This window comes from Dreissena polymorpha, chromosome 9, assembly GCF_020536995.1.
Source record: "Dreissena polymorpha isolate Duluth1 chromosome 9, UMN_Dpol_1.0, whole genome shotgun sequence".
Classification (NCBI taxonomy): domain Eukaryota; kingdom Metazoa; phylum Mollusca; class Bivalvia; order Myida; family Dreissenidae; genus Dreissena; species Dreissena polymorpha.
The window spans coordinates 96,850,700-96,870,273 of NC_068363.1; the positions used below are offsets into that span (position 1 = coordinate 96,850,700).

The window sequence follows — 19,574 nt, forward strand, 5'->3', positions numbered from 1 at the left end:
TAGTTTGTCTTCAATGTTCTCGACGCTCGCGTCATCAGGTACCGGAAGTCCTCGTATACATTAACCGCACGCTACTGCAGCTACTGTTAAAGAAACAATATTGTCAACTATACAGCTCCATTAACTTGTCAAATATAAGTTTGTATGTGCTAATACGAAATGATGTCCAATAACATGAATAATATGTCAGTTATTAAAATAACTTGCAAATGGAATTTTAACAATAACAGCATATACCTGCATTAAATATTACAATGACACAACCTACAAGCGTATCGTCGAGCCTCACTGTGCTTTCAAAATGACGTAATCAAGGATGTGCTCACAAATGTGAAAAATAAAGTCATTTTATATCGCCAATGAGTATTATGGAAGTATGTCACACTTTAATGCTTTACCAGAGACATTTGATATATTAGCATATGAATATGTCATGTAATATATTATATGTGCAAACTAAAAATAGATTTAATTGTTCATAATATTCGAGCTTGAAAAACAAGCACCTCTACATTCAAAAATGCTATTCAAATTAACGTTCAACTGTGGTTTATACAATTCACCCAAATTAATCGCTTGTTAACATCGTAAAAAAAAACAGAGGAACGAACGGCAGATTTTGATTTTACTGTGAATGCATGACTTTTAAACAGACGTTTATATAGTTTAAACAGCTGAAGACTTAAGGTTTTCTTTTTTCAGCTTCGTTCTTCTGGGGGCTTTCTGGAAAGGAGTTATGGCACTCTTTAAATACTTAATCTACAAGATGTAAGTATATCATATTTGCTGAGCATTTGCTCTAAAGACTAATTGCAAAGACTCATGTCAATTATCTGGTTCTCATAATTATTCATCTTATTTACAGAGTGAATAACCTTTCATTTGTTCATAGTGTGATTACTTTTTGGGAAATACGTTCTGTTCAGAGAAATAAACGCTTTCTATACAATTTGTCATTCTGTGAAACCTAGGTTAGTAAGGAGTCCCGTTGACTTAACTACTTTTAATTCTAAGATTTGCCGCCTACCGCTTGAAACGTTTCACGGGCGGCAATTCCTGCCACCATAATATACTAAGGATGAAATTATTGAATTTTCATAATACCACAGTACATGCATTTGTTTCATATCGCATTTTACACATTTTGTCAGCATTTTAAACAGATCGAAATTGTTATTTTTCTCTAAACCGGTAACTTAAAACATCAGCTTCATGGGCATTTTTTAAAACAAAAGTCAATTTTCGTACTTCACATGATAATAATCTTAAAATGAACACGATGAATATTGACCTATAAAAATGTCTACCGGACTGTGTCGACAACGATGGATTGTCTGAGAATGTAAAAGTATAATCTGAATTGCATCGACGCGTTATTAAGTAAAACATTTAAGATAAGCGTCTAGAAGTTCAGATCATACGGACTTCGGTCAAAAGTTGGCCAACATGTCTCTTGAACTTGTTCACTGGTTTATCATTGGATTTTTGTTAATATTGCCAATCCTATACGAGTTAAGCGGAACTTTCCGATACCATGCAAAATTTGCCCTGTACTACGCCTGCGTCATGGGCATTGCCTCTGTGGTCTGCCTGTATGGCTGGATAAGACCTGGCGATGTCAACAATCATTGGTAATGTTAATAATAATGACGTAAAAGTAAACAAACGGCTGACTTCTCTGTTTTGCATATTTTCGATTTACACTAAGTCATTATCGAAAAAATGACCTAACACCAAATTTTTAAGTAGAAAAGAAAAACATATCTGACATATTACTTAGTTGCAATAATTCAACTCTCAGCTTAGGCTGAGTTGCAGCGCTCTCTCTTGTCCATGGGTGCAAAATGTTATCAACAATTGAAAGGTTAATGAACACTGAAACTGCAAGAGCTTATTAAAATTTACCTATCTAAACCACAAACTCATCCAAATGGTACCATTAAAGCAAGAAATAATTGATTTGTATTGACTAAGGTTTTGTTTTGTATGCTGTATCCGCCATATTGGAAAATTGACCCAATATAGGTCAGGTCGCATTACACCAATATTTTGTACGTCGCGTTATGTGTTGGAGCCAAAAAGTCCATCACGATGTGCTATTCGATACAGAATACACTGTTTCAAATTTAAACATAACAATGTCAGCGAGAAAAGTGTGTTGAAACATCATCGTGTTTTTATCGGATGCATGCAAAGGATAACATCCGTAGGTTTCCATTCAGGTAAATTTAACATGGTTATGAAGTTAATTCATTATTTTCCTCACTTTGTCTGGAACGACGTCTGTAACTCTGTTTAGTGAAGCACACGGATTCGCTGCGCTGAACTGCACCCATGTTTATGAAGGGGTGCATATGGACTGCCAGAGCCGCCATAGCAAAAAGTATCAAAGGTTCTGGGAGTCCGTTTATATGGACTAACATATTACTTTGAACTTCAATATTTGCCAGAATTTATTTGCTTTGAAAATGGAAGTTGTTTGTATTTAGCATTCATTATAGCGTGAATGAAGATAATTATAAGGTGACCTGATACATTGACGAATGATTCAACAGGTGTCATGAAATATCTTGATATTTGCCTAAATATGATGGCATTTAAGTAGTGTCCCATTTGATTAACATGTAAATATATAAAGCCATTAAATCACCACAGTGATAGGTGCACCAGTTTCTCTCCTAAACGACCGTGATTGTCACCATACCCATACATGCCATAATTTTTCAGACCAATTCCGGGACATTGAGTTAAATTGTCCGGGACTTTTGCGGATTTTCCGGGACATGTATAAAATGTAGCGATATTTATAGACATAGCATTTTTGGTACGTTTTTTTTTGTTTCGCATCGTTAATTGCAAAAGTTCGAAAGCCTATATCCGAAATACACTTGATCTATTAACGTCAAATTAAACATTGCTACTTCCGTTACTAGATACAAGCCACGTGGTTTCATTGTAAGCGTTCTAAACATAGATGGTGACGTCACTGCAGTATTGTTATTAAGACCGGTTTGTAACGCATTATTGTTGATACGCCTTTATTCATTCATTCGCTGGGGGTTTAGAACAAGACAATAATAAACCTAGTGAGGATGACGATTTTATATGCTTACTTTTTTACTCAACTTTTTTGTCGGTTAAACGTGCGAACATAAACTGCTTTTAATTTTTTACTCAGCGATGTTGGACTTCAGATGTGTGAACAACTATCCTTTGCCCTTACGCAGCAGGAAATAATGACGTAGTAGATTTAAGTAAATTAACAACCTTATTAAACAATGCCGCCTTTTCGGTTTGACCGCGAACGTGAGACAATCGATATGATAACAGGACCCCTGTTAATTGATCGATTTTGACACGTAGCGTAGTCTGCCTATTCGGGTAGGCATTGTCATGGAGACGCTGCAGATATACACAGATTTGAGGTGCAGTAAAGCCTAAGATAAGGTACATGTATATATGGATTTTGTAAATTCCGGGACATTTGACAGATTTCCGGGACAGCGGGACAAGTTCTTCATTTCCGGGACTGTCCCGGACAATCCGGGACGTATGGCATGTATGCCATACCATTTTTATTGCCTCTGGTCCTCGCCCCTCTAGCAGCACCATACTACAGGGCTTTTCACCTTTATATAACGGTGCCTCCGACACAATATTGCCAAGATTTAGTTTCACTAAATTGTGCGCTTCTAATTTTGTGTTGCTTGCTGTTAAATAACTTAAAATTGATTTTTTTGTGCCTGGGATACGATGTTTCCCTTTTTACGGCCACGCGGTTTCAACATGTTCACAATAATAGCACGTAGTTACATAGACGCTTTCTTCCGTACATATTATTGTGCTGAAGGTTATACTGAAAGCGCTTGGACGAAGTGGAAAGAATGCGGGTATTTTGAACCCGGGTATTTCCGGGACATATTTACTCGTTACACAGAGGAAAAATATGATATGCGTAATTTGCAATTTCAATTGGGTTTCGGTACGCAGAGTTTTATTTTTCTATGCGTAATCAGCAATTTACATTGGGTATTTATGCAAATACGCACCTTATCTGTAGCTCTGAAACCAAAATTAAATTTCTTTCAGTTACAAAAATTACGGAAAATTGCAGCTTTTATTCAGAATTAGATCAGAGTCTATTATATTAAGTTGGTAGGAGTGCTTGGACACACTGGTATTCTCCCATAATGATGCCTTAAGCAAGTGCTACCTTTTAAACTTTGAAATACACACACCTATGTCCCATGACCTTTATCAACACTATAATTTGTCACCAGACCCATTTATTGTTCTTGTCTTTTAATAATATGAGAAACAATTATTAAACTAAACTACCACATTAATGGTTTATCCATTTTATTTCAGGTTCATTATATGGTCCATGGTCCATGTGCAGAACTTATTTGGAATAGAAGTAGAAGTTCGCAACAGAGAAAACCTTGAATCAGACAAGCCTTACATCCTAGTTATCAACCATCAGAGCTCTTTAGATTGCATCGGTAGGTAACGAAACTAACATCTTTAGTTATCAACCACTTGAGCTGTTTTCATTGTTAATCTTAAATCGTACATCCTTCTTATCAAACGTTAGTCTTCAGAGCTCCTTAGATTGTTTTGGTAACAAATCTTACATGTTAGTTATTAATCATTAGAGTTCCTTACACTGTTTTTGGAGTAAACAGCTGACAATACATTCTACATTAGTGTACCTTAGACAAGTGCTCCAGCCAGGCCTAAATGCGGTTTCGAGGCTCCGTCCTGCCTTTTAAATCTGTTCTCGTTGAATTTCATTTTATTAGCAAGGCTGTTTTCAGAGAAAACCCGAGCTATTGTCATAGCCAGCTCGTCCACCGTCCGACGTAGGCGTCGTGCTAAAACCTTAACATTGGCTCTAAAATCAAAGTGCTAACACCTACAACTTTGAAACTTCATATGTTGATGCACCTTGATGAGTTCTACACGCCACACCCATTTTTGGGTCACTAGGTCAAAGGTCAAGGTCACTGTGACCTCTTATATCAAACTTTAACATAGGCTCTAAAATCAAAGTGCTTCCACCTACAACTTTGAAACTTCATATGTAGTTGCACCTTGATGAGTTCTACATGCCACACCCATTTTTGGGTCACTAGGTCAAAGGTCAAGGTCATTGTGACCTCTAATACAAAACTTTAACAAAAACCTTAACATTGCCTCTAAAATTAAAGTGCTTCCACCTAGAACTTTGAAACTTCATATGTAGATGCACCTTGATGAGTTCTACACGCCGCTGTGACCTCTAAAAAAAAAAAATTCTGACAAGCTTTTGCAGCCGAGCGTGGCACCCGTTATGCGGTGCTCTTGTTTATTTTTTAAATTAAACTCCATACATGAGAGAATTACATTTACATATTATAATTTATTAATATCTTGTTACACTGTTATTGATATATTCCTTATTGTAGACATTTGATTCACAATGGTTAATAATTAAGGAAATAATATATTATTTATAACAAATATTATGTTATAATATGCAACAGCAGCGATTTTCCTTGTCCAATTGGGAAAAGTACCCGTACCGGTCCAATTGGGAAAAATCGAGTCGTAAAAACCTCAAAATTGGGAAAAATCGAGTCGTGAAAACCTCAAATTGGGAAATTGGTGTATTTGATTTTTTGCTCCCAAATACTTTAAATTGATAACCAAGTGTTTTCAAGCTGTCAATATTATATAAACCTAGGTTCAAGCTATAGAGCTGCAAAGGGAAACTAACTAAATGTTGCTTAAAAAAAATAAAAAATAATTTTTTTTTTTTTTTTTTTTACCTTTAATTGGGAATTTAAGGACAGCAATTGGGAAATTTGTATTTTTTTTGTAATTGGGAAAGTGCCGTTTACCGGTACTTAATAAAGAAGGAGGAAAATCGCTGAACAGGGAACATCCCGAATGATACGACTGCTCGCTCAAAAGTGCCCTTCTGACAAAATACTGGTATCCCCCTGCCTTCTCAAACCCTAGCTGGAGCTCTGCTTAGACACAATTCTTTTCAATTCGTTAAGTAGATTATTTAATTAAACTGTTTTTGTAAAGCATCAGCTAAAATAAACCAAATTTTGCATTTATTTATAATTATAAAATTAGGGAACTTCTGGCCCAAATTTTTTAGCAAAATTTGCAATTTTTTTTTATTATTTTGGCTATTTTATGGGTTTTATGAAGACAATATTGTAGCCAAATAGACTTTTTTTAGCTAAATGGGAGAGTAAGTCATGTTTATGTATTTCGTGTTTTCTGAATTATGAGTGTGTACAAGACAAGCTCAATTTTTTTTTTCAGCCCTTTCCTTTACACAAATTATCATGTGATTAAGTCAACATAAAAATATGCTTCTTGCCTTTCTAGATTCATTCAAAATATATATTTGCCTGATTTGTATTTTACTTCCCCAGTGCTTAGGGCAACTTGGTTAGCCTGAAGACTGTTGTATTCTTGAACTATCTATGGAATCCGGTTCATACCACTGAATGTTGACACTCTACGCAACACATGATATGGCACTTAACAATAACCAACTGATCTTGTACATTTAATCTAGAATTGCCGCAATACCTTTTGAAAAGAAATTGCTTTAAAAATTAAATGTTGCTTGCAATTGTGTTGTTGGTCATTGTTGAGTGTTGCATCATGTGTGGCATTCTTGAATATTGTGTTTTATTCTTAAGCAGTGGAACTATACTGTCAACTATTCCATGTACATAATTGGTAATTGCAGCGTGTTAAGTTTGATGTTTTTTTTGTCACTGTCTTATGGCTATACAAGACAATGACGAATAATTCTTGACAACAAATTGATAACAACACTCAACATTATATTGTTCAAATGTGGACTTGTTTATTGTCAACTTGACTGAAAACTGTTAGATATGGCCAAAACCAGATATGGCCCAAACCATATGACCAGTCGCCAAATTATCGATCGCTCCGCCCACATAGTCACGTGGTCTAGTGATTAGAAAACTCCGACAAGCAGATCGCAATTAAAGCGGATTACGTGAGGGAAATTCTATATTTGTAATGCTGTATTATGCTCTTTTCTAGAATATAAATTATTAAAGCCGCACACTAAACTAAACTGCTTTGTAAAACGTTAATACAATCATAAAAACTTAAGAGAGAAATGGCGTAATCAAAATAAATGAGTTAACGGCAGACTGACTATCAGAAACGTTTCTTGTACATATTATATAGGGAGTTGATGAAAAATCCGTTGTAAAAATGAGCATTTATTTCATATTGATTTTGAACGTGTATTCAACCGTCTGACAGTGAACCCGGTGGCTATTCATATATAATTTTGAAAATATTTTTATTAAATGCAAATGACATATCCATATCATGATGGGTTTTTTGTTTATTAAAAATGTTTAGATCTTTGTTTTATTGTGTTATTTTTAAAAAGACACCGATTTTTTTATTTAGATATAAATTAAATTTTGATTGTAACCATAATTTAAAAAAAGGCCTAATTTCGTGGTTTCATTAACAGATAGTCTAATATGCATTTTATTTCATTTATGTTTAATGCGAACCTGTTACATTTCACTATCAAGAAATGAAATGTTGGTATTACGGTGCTGTTCACGAACATTCGAACTGAATACATTTAGCATATTATGCATTTGCTTATTTATAACAAGATGGCCCTTATATTTTAATTGCAATTTTTACATTTCTCCCCGTATCAATATATGTTGTATTAGAAATGTTGTTGTTGTATTATAAGCCGTACATTTTACACTTGAAGTCGCTTTAAGCTGGCTAAGCCGCGTTGAAATCACCTTTTTGTTGTTTACTTTAGTTAAAACAGTATTTAAGTTAACAATTTATAATGATTTCCCTTGTTTATGATCCACAGAAAATAAATATATAATTGGAAATCATTTAAGTAATTAAATAGTTTTCATTTCTTGTGTACAGTACCTTACAATGCCTTAATGTTCCTTCATTCTGAGATCCACGCAACATACTGTTTTTTATTAATCATCGACAATTACGCTGAGATTAATAAGCACGTGTGGCAATTATTATGTTGTCCAAACTGCTTAATAATATTGTGCATCAAACGGTATAACACGTTTTATAGAACACACACCTGGTATGGTTAAACTAGTTGTTGTGTTTGTTTTCTCATTACTCGTTCATATGTTCAAGAAATAAAGATAAAATAATAACCTTTTATAAAGTATGTATAGCACCTACAATTTTGAATAATGATCGAACAGTAATGATCATGCATTTGATATAAAATCTGTGTAAACTCTTAAAAATTACGTCCATTCCATATGTACAACGCGCTTTGTTTGTCGGACAAAATGGCGGCCAGATAAGCGTTGCTGAGGGGTGTGTGAAAAATCGATATCTGATTGGCTGATCAACAAAATGTGGGCGGAGTTGGCGACTGGTCAATTATTATACATGTAGTTCATGTACATACATTTGTAATTGTATTGATGTTAATTGTTCCGAGCAGGCATGTTCGCTATATGGCCGGACCGAGGGGCTGCGCTGATCAAGAAAGATCTCCAGTACGCTGGGCCATTCGGGCTCGCTGCAACTCTGTGTGGATCTGTTTTTATAGATAGGCTAAACAGAGAACGTGCCTTGGAAACCATGACAAATACAGCCAAGAAAATCCATGATAGGAAAGTAAGTCAGAAGATGGACCACAGAGTGTCATATCTGCCAGTGGCTTTAGCTTGCTTTTGTTTTTGCTTTGTTTACAAGATATTTTTTTTAAAGCATTGGGCTTTGCTCCTTACCCAGTAACTGTAACCAGAAGTTATGTTAAAAGAGATTATATGGGCTCTGAAAACAGTCATGTTGTCTGGTTAAATTGTGGGATATACCGTAATTACGGATACTCTAAATTTATGTACACCTTTGCTTTAAGCCAAAATACTTATTTTTTATGACTCTAAATGTTCTGACATACAGGTTTTTGTCGTAATTAATTACTCTAAATTTTAGGACAGTTTATTTTACAATGCTATTTTACCAAAAGTTTGCTCTGTTGCGCTTATCTATTGACACTTCGATCATGCGTTTTACTATTAAGGTCATAAAACCTGGCAGACATGCCTTTAATAAGGTAATGGACAATTACATTTGCGTTATTGGGTAAATAACGATGTGTACCGGTAATAGACAATGGTTTTGTCCATCAGTTTTAAGTGACAGATAGAAGTAACATATACTATCGTACAGTGCGGTATTTTACAAACATATGCAATAATTTGCTGAAACAACTGACACAATATATGCAATATTTGTAGGGTCCCAATATTTTCGAACACCTGTATTTTGTCTCTAAATTTTGAGACACTTGTATTTTTTGTATCTAAATTTTTGAGTTATTACGGTACATTGGATTTTAGCTTTAAAAAAAAACTTGTGGATGATTGATATTAGTTTTAGGAATAGTCTATCGTTAAATGCATTAAGGTATGGTTTTCATGCTAGATAATTATGAACTTGACTTCAAATAATTACAAAAATTGCATTGTTTTATTAAGTGCTTTAAAAAACGTCTTTTTGAGGATAAATGTTAGCTTTTGTTTGCAAGTTTTGTTTGAAATTCCACTTACATTTTATAAAAGCCTTTAAAACACATACATGACACAAATCTAACATGGCGCAGATGTTTGTTTTCTTAAACCGTACCCTTTCCCACTTTACCCATCAAGTTGCACTCACATATTATTGCTTGCTTATTTCTTTTGATTTCTTTTAGGATTTGGAATCCACATTAGCTGTTTTGGAATTAATCATCTTGAAAACGGTTTATCTGTAAATTTGTCTTCAGACTGCAACATAAAAATATTGAAATTAATCTCTCTTTCAATAGTGTATACACAAATTGTTCTGTTAAGAAGCATCACATACAAATATTGATTGTTCAGTTTTGGGAATATTTCTTCAACATATAGGATATCTCCTTTTGAATTTTCATTAAGATAAACAAGTCTGGAAAAATATTTGTTTTAGTATACTAACAATTAAATGGTCTAATTATATATGGAAAAGAGGAATTATGACATCAATTTGTTGGATATTTCTCAATGATCATACCTCTAACACAGCTTAATTGTAGACAAACTCCTGCCTATCACACATCTTTAGACAAAAGGTCTTTTAAATCAATCAGTTTTGTGTTGTATGCTGACCTGAAAATAAGCTGAATTGCCAACCTGAAAATGGGCCTATCTTTGTCCCTCTTCTAATATTCTCATACTTTGAGAATGTGTGTGGTTTGTATTAAAAACAGCAACAATAAAAAACAAACAAATGGCAGAGTAGACTTAGTGACAGTGAACTGTTTTCAAATTTTCTGTTGTTTTTAGGTTTGGGACTGATGATTTAGAGTGATACCCATCTCATTTACACTTTGGTTGTGGTTTCCATGTTCACAACATGTCAATACGCCCATCATATATCCACCTAAACCCCCCAGGCTTGGTTAACATGCTATACACGGTTTATCTCATTTAATGTCAGGGATTGCGGAGGTTTTGCCAAAGCGATGTTGCCTATTAGTAAAACGAGAGCTGATGTGGTTGGGGCCATTGGGTATTGCTGCTCAGTTGTGTGGTACAGTTTTTGTTGATCGACTCAATCATGAAAAAGCCTTGAACACTATGAAACAGACAGCGGGGATTATTTTGAAAAAAAATGTAAGTTGCATGTGGGATTCTGTGAATTTCAATGGAAAAATGTTTGATTTCATATTTCATTTCTGTATCACCCATAGGTGTTAACTGACATTCTAAGATTTTGATAGAAATATTTTTTTCTTAAACAATATACATTTTGTGTAAATTATCCCATCATGCACGAAAATCCTCTACTCTGCCATTTGTAGTCCTCTCAAAAATGCATAATTTGTCAACCAATTGAATACTTTTTTCAAAATTTATTGTAGATCCAGCAATTTTCAATTATATGAAGTTGGTACTGGAAAGGTGCCATATCCATTTTTGGACCATTTCCCCAAACTTGTGATTGAATGTGACAAATTCCTTATAATGCTATAAAACAACGCTTATTTTCCCAATTTGAGTGGTATCGTTAGTTACCATCCCCAAAGTGGTCAGAAAAACACAGAGGTCATTAAACCATTAGTCAGATTATTTTACACACAGAAAATGCGGCTGAAATCTTCTATTTAGAAGGAGTGCTGTATCAGAAGAAGAAAACGCAACATTAAACCATCATGTATCTAACAAGTATATACTGGCAATGTTATCAATATGATCGCTACAATCATCAAGTACTTGACTCTTCCTTCCTGTTGTGGGGTGAACACTTGTAGGATACATTGTATGTAACTGTCTGCCTCAGATAATAAGTATGTGACATGTGTAAGTTGTAAACGTGATTTGTTCTATTTCTGTGACAGCTTATAGTATTAAAAGGTTGCCTGGTTGTTGTTTTCTTGCAGGCTTATTCTTTGTTCATAAAAAGCATGTTACTTGATATTTTTATTTTGTAATGATTTTTTAAAGTACTAAGCTTTTAAGCTTGAATAAACTTTAAACTTAATTTATATTTAAATTCAATTATTTGATAGTAACATATGTTATTGTTTGAAATTTGAAATGTTAACTTTTTTAGCTCACCTGAGCAAAAAGTGATCTTTGTTTAGCTCACCTGAGCATAAACTTATTAAAGTGATATATTGTGATGTCCATATCCGGCATCATGTGTTATGTGTGGTTCATTGTCAAGTTTACACACATTTTAAGCTATTTTCTTTCATGAGAATCTCTAGGTAAAGTTCAAAACTGGGTCATTGTGTTGAACAACTAGGTTAACGGGTAAAATCTTAGAAGAAAAACCTTGTAACAATTTTAGAGGCCACATTTATGACTCAATTTTGATGAAACTTTGTCAGGATGTTTATCTAGATAATAGATAATAGGTGAAATAATAGAACAAGCATTGTACCACTGTAGTAGCCTTAATTATGACTACATCTTACAAAACTTTGATAGAATTTTTATCTTGACATTATCAGGGCCATATGGATCTGGGTCAAGTTAGTCAAAAATATGTCTTTGGTCCAATCTTTAGACATTTTTAGCTCATCTATTTTTTGAAAAAAAATTATGAGCTATTGTCATCACCTTGGCGTCGGCGTCGGCGTCTGGTTAAGTTTTGCGTTTAGGTCCACTTTTCTCAGAAAGTATCAATGCTATTGCATTCAAACTTGGTACACTTACTTACTATTATGAGGGGACTGGGCAGGCAAAGTTAGATAACTCTGGCGTGCATTTTGACTGAATTATGTGCCCTTTTTATACTTAGAAAATTGAAAATTTTGGTTAAGTTTTGCGTTTAGGTCCACTTTTTTCAGAAAGTATCAATGCTATTGCATTCAAACTTGGTACACTTACTTACTATCATGAGGGGACTGGGCAGGCAAAGTTAGATAACTCTGGCGTGCATTTTGACAGAATTATGTGCCCTTTTTATACTTAGAAAATTGAAAATTTTGGTTAAGTTTTGTGTTTAGGTCCATTTTATTCCTTAAGTATCAAAGCTATTGCTTTCATACTTGCAACACTTACTAACTATCATAAGGGGACTGTGCAGGCAAAGTAATGTAACTCTGACTGGCATTTTGACAGAATTATGTGCCCTTTTTATACTTAGAAAATTGAAAATTTGGTTATGTTTTGTGTTTAGGTCCAATTTATTCCTACAGTATCAAAGCTATTGCTTTCATACTTGCAACACTTATTAACAGGGATCATATTTTCCCGCAACATCAATCGGTCCGGATATAAATGGGGAAAAGTATCCGACAAATGTATATCCGAAATCATGACAATTACGTTAAAATATATACCATTGATTTTGCCATTCATGAAGGTGGTATGATACATGTACAAGTAAAATTACCTTAGGCATTTTTTTTAAACGGAACGAGTTTTCTCAACTGGTTTTATCATTTGGTATGTCATTGTTGTTTCGTGGGCTGTTTTATCAGACTTTTTCATCGTTGTCAATATTATTAATATGTGTAAGTCTATACCGATGTTTTAAATTGTTGTCGACTCGATGATAGCTTATAAACATGCACTGAACCAAACAAATGTCTGTGCGTAGGTTTGCTACTGACAACAACAAACCAAATAATTAAGAATATTAAGAAAATAACCCACGGCCGATAGTTTAGATGCGTAGGGATATTATCACGAGAGCGAAGCATTTGAAACCACGCATCTAATTTTCCGGTCGTGAGTTATTCAACAACAAAGTATAAAGTACACGAATTATTTCGATTCTAACACGGTTTTACTAAAGATTTATTCAATGTATATTATTTTTCTTGTGTACTATTTTATGTGAAGTTCCGCCCATAAAAATAACTTTCGGATGTTCTGTCGATCAGATCCGCGACTTTCATGCATAATTATATTACCGAATTATTACGCTGGTGGAAAATGTATCGGCATGTTTTGTTTAGTTACAGCGCGTGCATTCAAACGCGTTTTTTTGGATGCATCTTTAATCCGCTGTTCACAAGTTTTTGATTCTTGGTCTGAAGTGCAATAAACCGGTCCTGACTGGTTTAGAGACTGCAGCGAATGGTTTATCACACGTAATCGAAATAAGAATGTCAAAAGGGTGTGTTAGCATGTACACTGTGTAATCGATTTCATGACATGGGAATTTTAATAGCGAACAGAATCGGACCGACTGCTTGGGATTTTCAATCGGTCTTTCATGACCCCAATCGGTCTAGGACCGACAAAACCGAAAAAAATATGATCCCTGCTTATTAACTATCGTAAGGGGACTGTGCAGGCAAAGTTATGTAACTCTGACTGGCATTTGGACGGAATTATGGGCCCTTTATACTTAGAAAATTGAAAATTTGGTTAAGTTTTGTGTTTTGGTCCACTTTACCCCTAAAGTATCATAGATATTGCTTTCATACTTGGAACACTCGCAAACTATCATAAGGGTACAGTAAAAGGACAAGTTGCATAACTCTGGATGTCATTTTTACCGAATTATGGCCCTTTTTCGACTTAGAAACTTTGAATATATGGTTAAATTTTGTGTTTCGATCCACTTTACTTCTTAAGTATCAAGGCTATTGCTTTCAAACTTCAAATACTTTCATGCTATCATGAGGTTTCTGTACCTGGCAAGTTGAATTTTACCTTGACCTTTGAATTTTTTTTTTAAACGGTTAAAAAACAAAACTATTTATTTTGATTATTTTATGTTTGAAATACCGTCCAACCATCGTACCCAAGAATCCCCCCCCCCCACCCCCCCTCCCCCCACCCGAATCCCCCCCCCCCCTAATTTTTTTTTTTTTTTTTAAGATCATCTCACAAATTACCACCACACCCTCACACTATACCCCCCCACCTCACCCCCCCCCATTTTTTTTTTGAAACGGTTAAAAAACACAAATATTTATTTTTATTATTTTATGTTTGAAATACCGTCCAACCTTCGCACCCAAGAATCCCCACCCCCCCCCACCACCCCCCACCCCACCCCCGATTTTTTTTTTTCTTTTCTTTTTTCGCATTTTTGGAAGATAATGTAATAAATGTCCACACCCCCACACAATGCACCCCTCTTCACTCCACCCCTCCCTCCTTTGTGATTGAAAATGAGAGTCCCTTCACCTTTAAAAAGAAAATAGATGAGCGGTCTGCACCCGCAAGGCGGTGCTCTTGTTTGTACCTTAAACTCAGGCGAGCGCTCTATGGCCATCATGGCCCTCTTGTTAACCATTTATTTAGTTTAAACATATTTAAGCTCGATTGCATCGAAAGCCAAAGGCTTATTGAAATGCTGTTGAGTCAGTTTTCTGGATAAAACCAGTACACTATGTCTTTGATGGATATTAATAGAACACTCCCACAGAGGGGATCAAACCCGTGACCTCCCGTTCGCAAGGTGGACACTATATCTGCTACGCCAGGTCGACCTTTGACCATTTATCTTTTAGTTGTGGATAAAGGTGCATATTCATGTAAAGCATTAGAGACTCCCCCCTGCAGGTGAAGCTGCTGGTGTTTCCTGAGGGCACCAGGAACCATGAAGGAAGTCTCATGCCATTTAAGAAGGGGGCCTTTCACCTTGCTGTGCAAGCACAGGTATGCTGGCAACGTACATGGTTATATTTGAAACTTTTTTCATTCTTACATAAACATTTGTTTATTGTAACAAGCGCATTTATGAATTCATCTTCTGTTATCTTTGCATCAAGATTGGAACTTTTATCATACATACAGACTAATGGAGAGCTCATTTCTGATTTTAAAGTGCACTCTATTATACTGAAACTGTGTAACAGTCAATGCCTTTTTGCGATCCTGTAACATGCATACATTCCTCTCACAGATTCCAATCGTGCCAGTAGTGTTTTCATCATACTCAGAATTCTACAATAAAAAGGACCGAAAATTCACAACAGGTATGTGGATATTCAGTTCACGAAATGAGCTGAACATTGCCTAGAAGCCTTCAAGCATTGAAAATCAAAACATAAAAAAAAACTGATTGCAGATTATTTTAAATTACAAAACAATCATATTTAGAATATGTTACTTTTGATATTTTTGACAATTGTGATGGTGTTACCATAAGAATTATAGCGACAATGATATTATCCCAGATGCATTTACTTAATAAGTGTTATGAAAATATATTTAATTTTACATAATATGTCCATCTTGATTGAAGGAAAATTCATCATCACCTGCCTACCAAGTATTTCAACACGTGGAATGACGGCTGCAGATGTCACCGATCTCACTGAAAATGTACGCAAGCAGATGCTGGAAACGTTCAACCAGACCTCATTTGAGGCAACGCAGAACAAGCTCGCCAGCAAAATGTCCATGTCTAATGGGGCTAAGTAGTCAGCCACGACTCCCCGGTGTTTGTCCATCAGCCATTGACAATATATATAGATTATAACTAATTTTGTAGTAGTCAGTTTCATGTTAATTATGAACACAAGTCGTTCAAAACTGTGCGGTGCGTTTTATACTGGATAGATTGTTGATAAGATGAACATGAAAATGTGGTATATTTTGCTGTTATGTGGGTGTTTGTTTTATACTGCTTTTTGCAATTGTCAGGATTACATATCGTTTTGGAATGGGTTTTTCACATTTTTGTAATTAATATTTGTGTTGTTTATCAGAAATTATAATTTTAATATTTTTTCTGATGCCATTAATTTGGATTTTATGGAATTATTTGTTTAAGACAATTTAAATGAAATTCATTATGTTTGATAATACTGCTCCTCAAAAACTGTGTTTATTCCTGTTAACAAATGATTATTTGATAACCAGTCAAAGAAAAAAGGAAACTAGTTGTTAGTCCCTAACCCATGTTAGTGTTGTTGGGGCTAGAAATGTGTCCTTTGTCCATCCGTTAAAAAACTCGATCCTGCTATATCTCAAACTTGGTGAAGATACCAGAATGAAAATTATTATTCCTGAATATTATGCAGGACCAATTTATGTATATTTTGTTTAGAAACATTACACCTGAACAGGGTTAGGGCAAACAGGGGACTACAGTGTTGCTTGCATTTCTAAATGAGTATCAATACCGTTCTTTATCTACTTTATTTGTTTATATGTGGAATGCTTTGTTAATGTTTTTATAAGAAGTTATACTGTTGGCAGTTGTTGGCATTTTTTCATCAAATTAGGCATACAATATTCCCATATTGTGCCCCAAACATGTCTGGTGCTGTTTTGTGCTTGTGTTGTTTAAAATTATGCCTTTATGTTTGAAAATTATATGCAAATGCATAACTAAATAGTTTAAAATTGTGAGTTTATTGCAGCTGATTGAAACATTATAAAGTCTTCAATGTAGATCTATTCTTTTTTATGCCCCCGGTAGGGTGGCATATAGCAGTTGAACTGTCCGTCAGTCCGTCTGTCAGCCTGTGCGTCCTTCCGAAAACTTTAACATTGGCCATAACTTTTGCAATATTGAAGATAGCAACTTGATATCTGGCATGCATGTGCATCTCATGAAGCTACACATTTTGAGTGGTGAAAGGTCAAGGTCATCCTTCAAGGTCAAAAGTCAAAAAATACAATCCAAGAGAAGTAATAAGGTTTAAAAGGGATATAATTTCTAAACCTGCCAAATTATATATTGAAATTTTATTTCAAAGCGGCGCAATAGGGGGCATTGTGTTTCTGACAAACACATCTCTTGTTTAATCTGGAAAGATGCATTTTATTGAAAACAAATGCAAACAAATAAAACTATTTCATGTATTTTCTTCTATATTATCTGTGTTATTTTGCTAGATACATTGTTGTTATGTTAGGTAAAGTGCTTCTGTCAAAATTTGTGCTGGGTCATGAATAAGATCATGTTAAGGTAAGGATTCTGAACCGGACTTAATTGGCTTACTGCTGGTCATTTACCTGCAGATTCGGGTAGGCTGGCTTGTCAAGACCATACGTGTTACCGTCTTCCACTCGCAGCCAAAACAGTGTTCATAAATGAACACCCACATTGTTATTTATTCTCTGATTTGTATGTAATCATTTCATATGTCTTTTTTTAATAATTATTATAATAAAGAGTAATTAGACTTTGTTCTTCCAAAAGTTTTGTTACCATGAGGTGTTGTAACACATTGACAGAAATGATTGAAGATTAGCTAAGTTGAATAAATTGCTTTAATACTTGCATTAAATGGTTTAATACTTGCATACATTGGTTTAATACTTGCATACATAAGTTTAATACTTAAATGCATTGGTTTAATATTTTCAAAGTTGCATATATTGGTTTAATTGTTACATATATTGGTTCAATACTTGCATACATTGGTTTAATACTTGCATACATTGGTTTAACACTTGCTTAGTTGCAAACATTGGTTTAATAGTTACATATTTTGGTTAGATACTTGCATACATTGGTTTGATACATGCATACATTGGTTAAATACTTGCACATATTTATTGAATACTTGTGCATATTGGTTTAACAATTGCTTACATTGGTTTAATACTTGCACATATTGGTTTAAAGCTTGCATAAATTGGTTTAATACTTGAATACATTGGTTTAATAATTGCATGCATTGGTTTAATAGCTGCATATATTGGTTTAATACTTGCATGCATTGGTTTAATACTTGCAGACATTGGTTTAATGCTTGCATACATTGGTTTAAAGCTTGCATAAATTGGTTAAATAGCTGCATATATTGGTTTAATACTTGCTGGAAACTTAGATAAGTAGCCACTAAAGCTAATACAACAAACAACTGGCTTTTCATGTATTTAAGCACGCCATTGCAATAATAGTAAATGTAACTGTTAACATTTTACATGAATAACTTCATCCAAAAGTTAATGTCTGTTAGCTGTTGGCTTCTGAATACTCAGACTCACCCATGTAAACTCGTATAGGCGAGTCCCTTTGGTGGTGGACGTGTATTCACAAAGTCAGTAGTGAAAACCATGACATTCATCACGTTCTTGTGGCTTCAATAAAACTTCATTTCAGTCAGCTGATCAACATAGATGTTTGTAGAATAATAGTCCGTTTGATGTGTCACTAATTGCTGTTCAATAAGACAATGCATGCATACTTTTCAAAACTCAAAAACTAATTCTTAGTTGTAATTGACTATGCATTTGCCATTTTATCCAGTTACACATCAAAGTGTATTTGTGCATTAAGAAGAAAAATTATATGTGTTGAAATCTTCAATACCTTAATTATAGCTATATGTATATACTACAAAGCTAAATGTATGTGCTATATAGCTTAATTTATGTACTACATATGGGTATAAAATCACTGATCACTACCTCTTGACTGTCACCTGTGTCTATGCATACATATGTATGTGTATATTGTCAATTATAATAATACATTATATAATAATGATTGGCCAAGAGCTAGTCCAGATTTAGATGATGTGAGATGATTTGTATTATTAGACTTGCATAAAGTACATAAATCAATGAGTTCGTTTTGTAAAAGATAAAATGATGTAAGAATTAGTTGATATATTGTAAAATGTGTCTTACTAGCGTGCTATGCAGGTTCTAAAACAATACATGTATTATTGAACCTTGTATGATTGTTGATGAATCAAAACTGATTATTTTTAACCATACTGGCTCTGGTCCTCCTGCTGGATGAAACTTGATTGCTGTAGTAAGTCAATTGATTATGTATTAGTTCTGGTAATGCTTGTTGAATTATGCTTGCAATTAAAGATTTATTTACTGCTAGTCTTAAATATTATGAAATCTATGTACCGGTAGTTCATTTAACTCGTTAAAAAATTATGTCACTCATACAAGACAGTTTGGTTAGGATAGAAACATGTGATTTGATAGTATTAAACTTTTTTGAAAAGTTAACCCGTGTGCTAAAATTGAAATGTAAAAATGTTCAAAACTGATTGATTCGGTATTTATGGTATTTAAGTTCACCTGGTCATAACGTCTTCATGGTGAGCTTTTGTCATCGCCTTATAACTGTTGTGACTC

General features: G+C 34.4%; 1 protein-coding gene across 2 annotated transcripts; it reads left to right on the forward strand.

The window, feature by feature from the left end:
- Nucleotides 1-1,403: 1,403 nt before the first annotated feature.
- LOC127843572 (1-acyl-sn-glycerol-3-phosphate acyltransferase alpha-like) lies at nucleotides 1,404-19,308 on the forward strand. Of its 2 annotated transcripts, none has more exons than XM_052373241.1 (6): nucleotides 1,404-1,631; nucleotides 4,369-4,502; nucleotides 8,516-8,691; nucleotides 15,075-15,170; nucleotides 15,418-15,490; nucleotides 15,760-19,308. In XM_052373241.1, exons 1-6 carry the CDS (start codon nucleotides 1,447-1,449, stop codon nucleotides 15,936-15,938), a joined length of 843 nt encoding a protein of 280 aa, XP_052229201.1. In that variant the 5' UTR covers nucleotides 1,404-1,446; the 3' UTR covers nucleotides 15,939-19,308. The 2 variants fall into 2 exon arrangements, with proteins under 2 accessions (XP_052229201.1, XP_052229202.1); XM_052373242.1 differs by lacking the exon at nucleotides 8,516-8,691 and adding an exon at nucleotides 10,540-10,715.
- Nucleotides 19,309-19,574: the final 266 nt, after the last annotated feature.

Bases quoted from the DNA above. Each gene is read 5' to 3' on its own strand.
- LOC127843572 (XM_052373241.1), top strand. From the start codon at position 1,447: ATGTCTCTTGAACTTGTTCACTGGTTTATCATTGGATTTTTGTTAATA. The intron at 4,503-8,515 runs GTAGGTAACGAA...TGTTCCGAGCAG, and splicing joins GAGCTCTTTAGATTGCATCG to GCATGTTCGCTATATGGCCG. The intron at 15,171-15,417 runs GTATGCTGGCAA...TTCCTCTCACAG, and splicing joins ACCTTGCTGTGCAAGCACAG to ATTCCAATCGTGCCAGTAGT.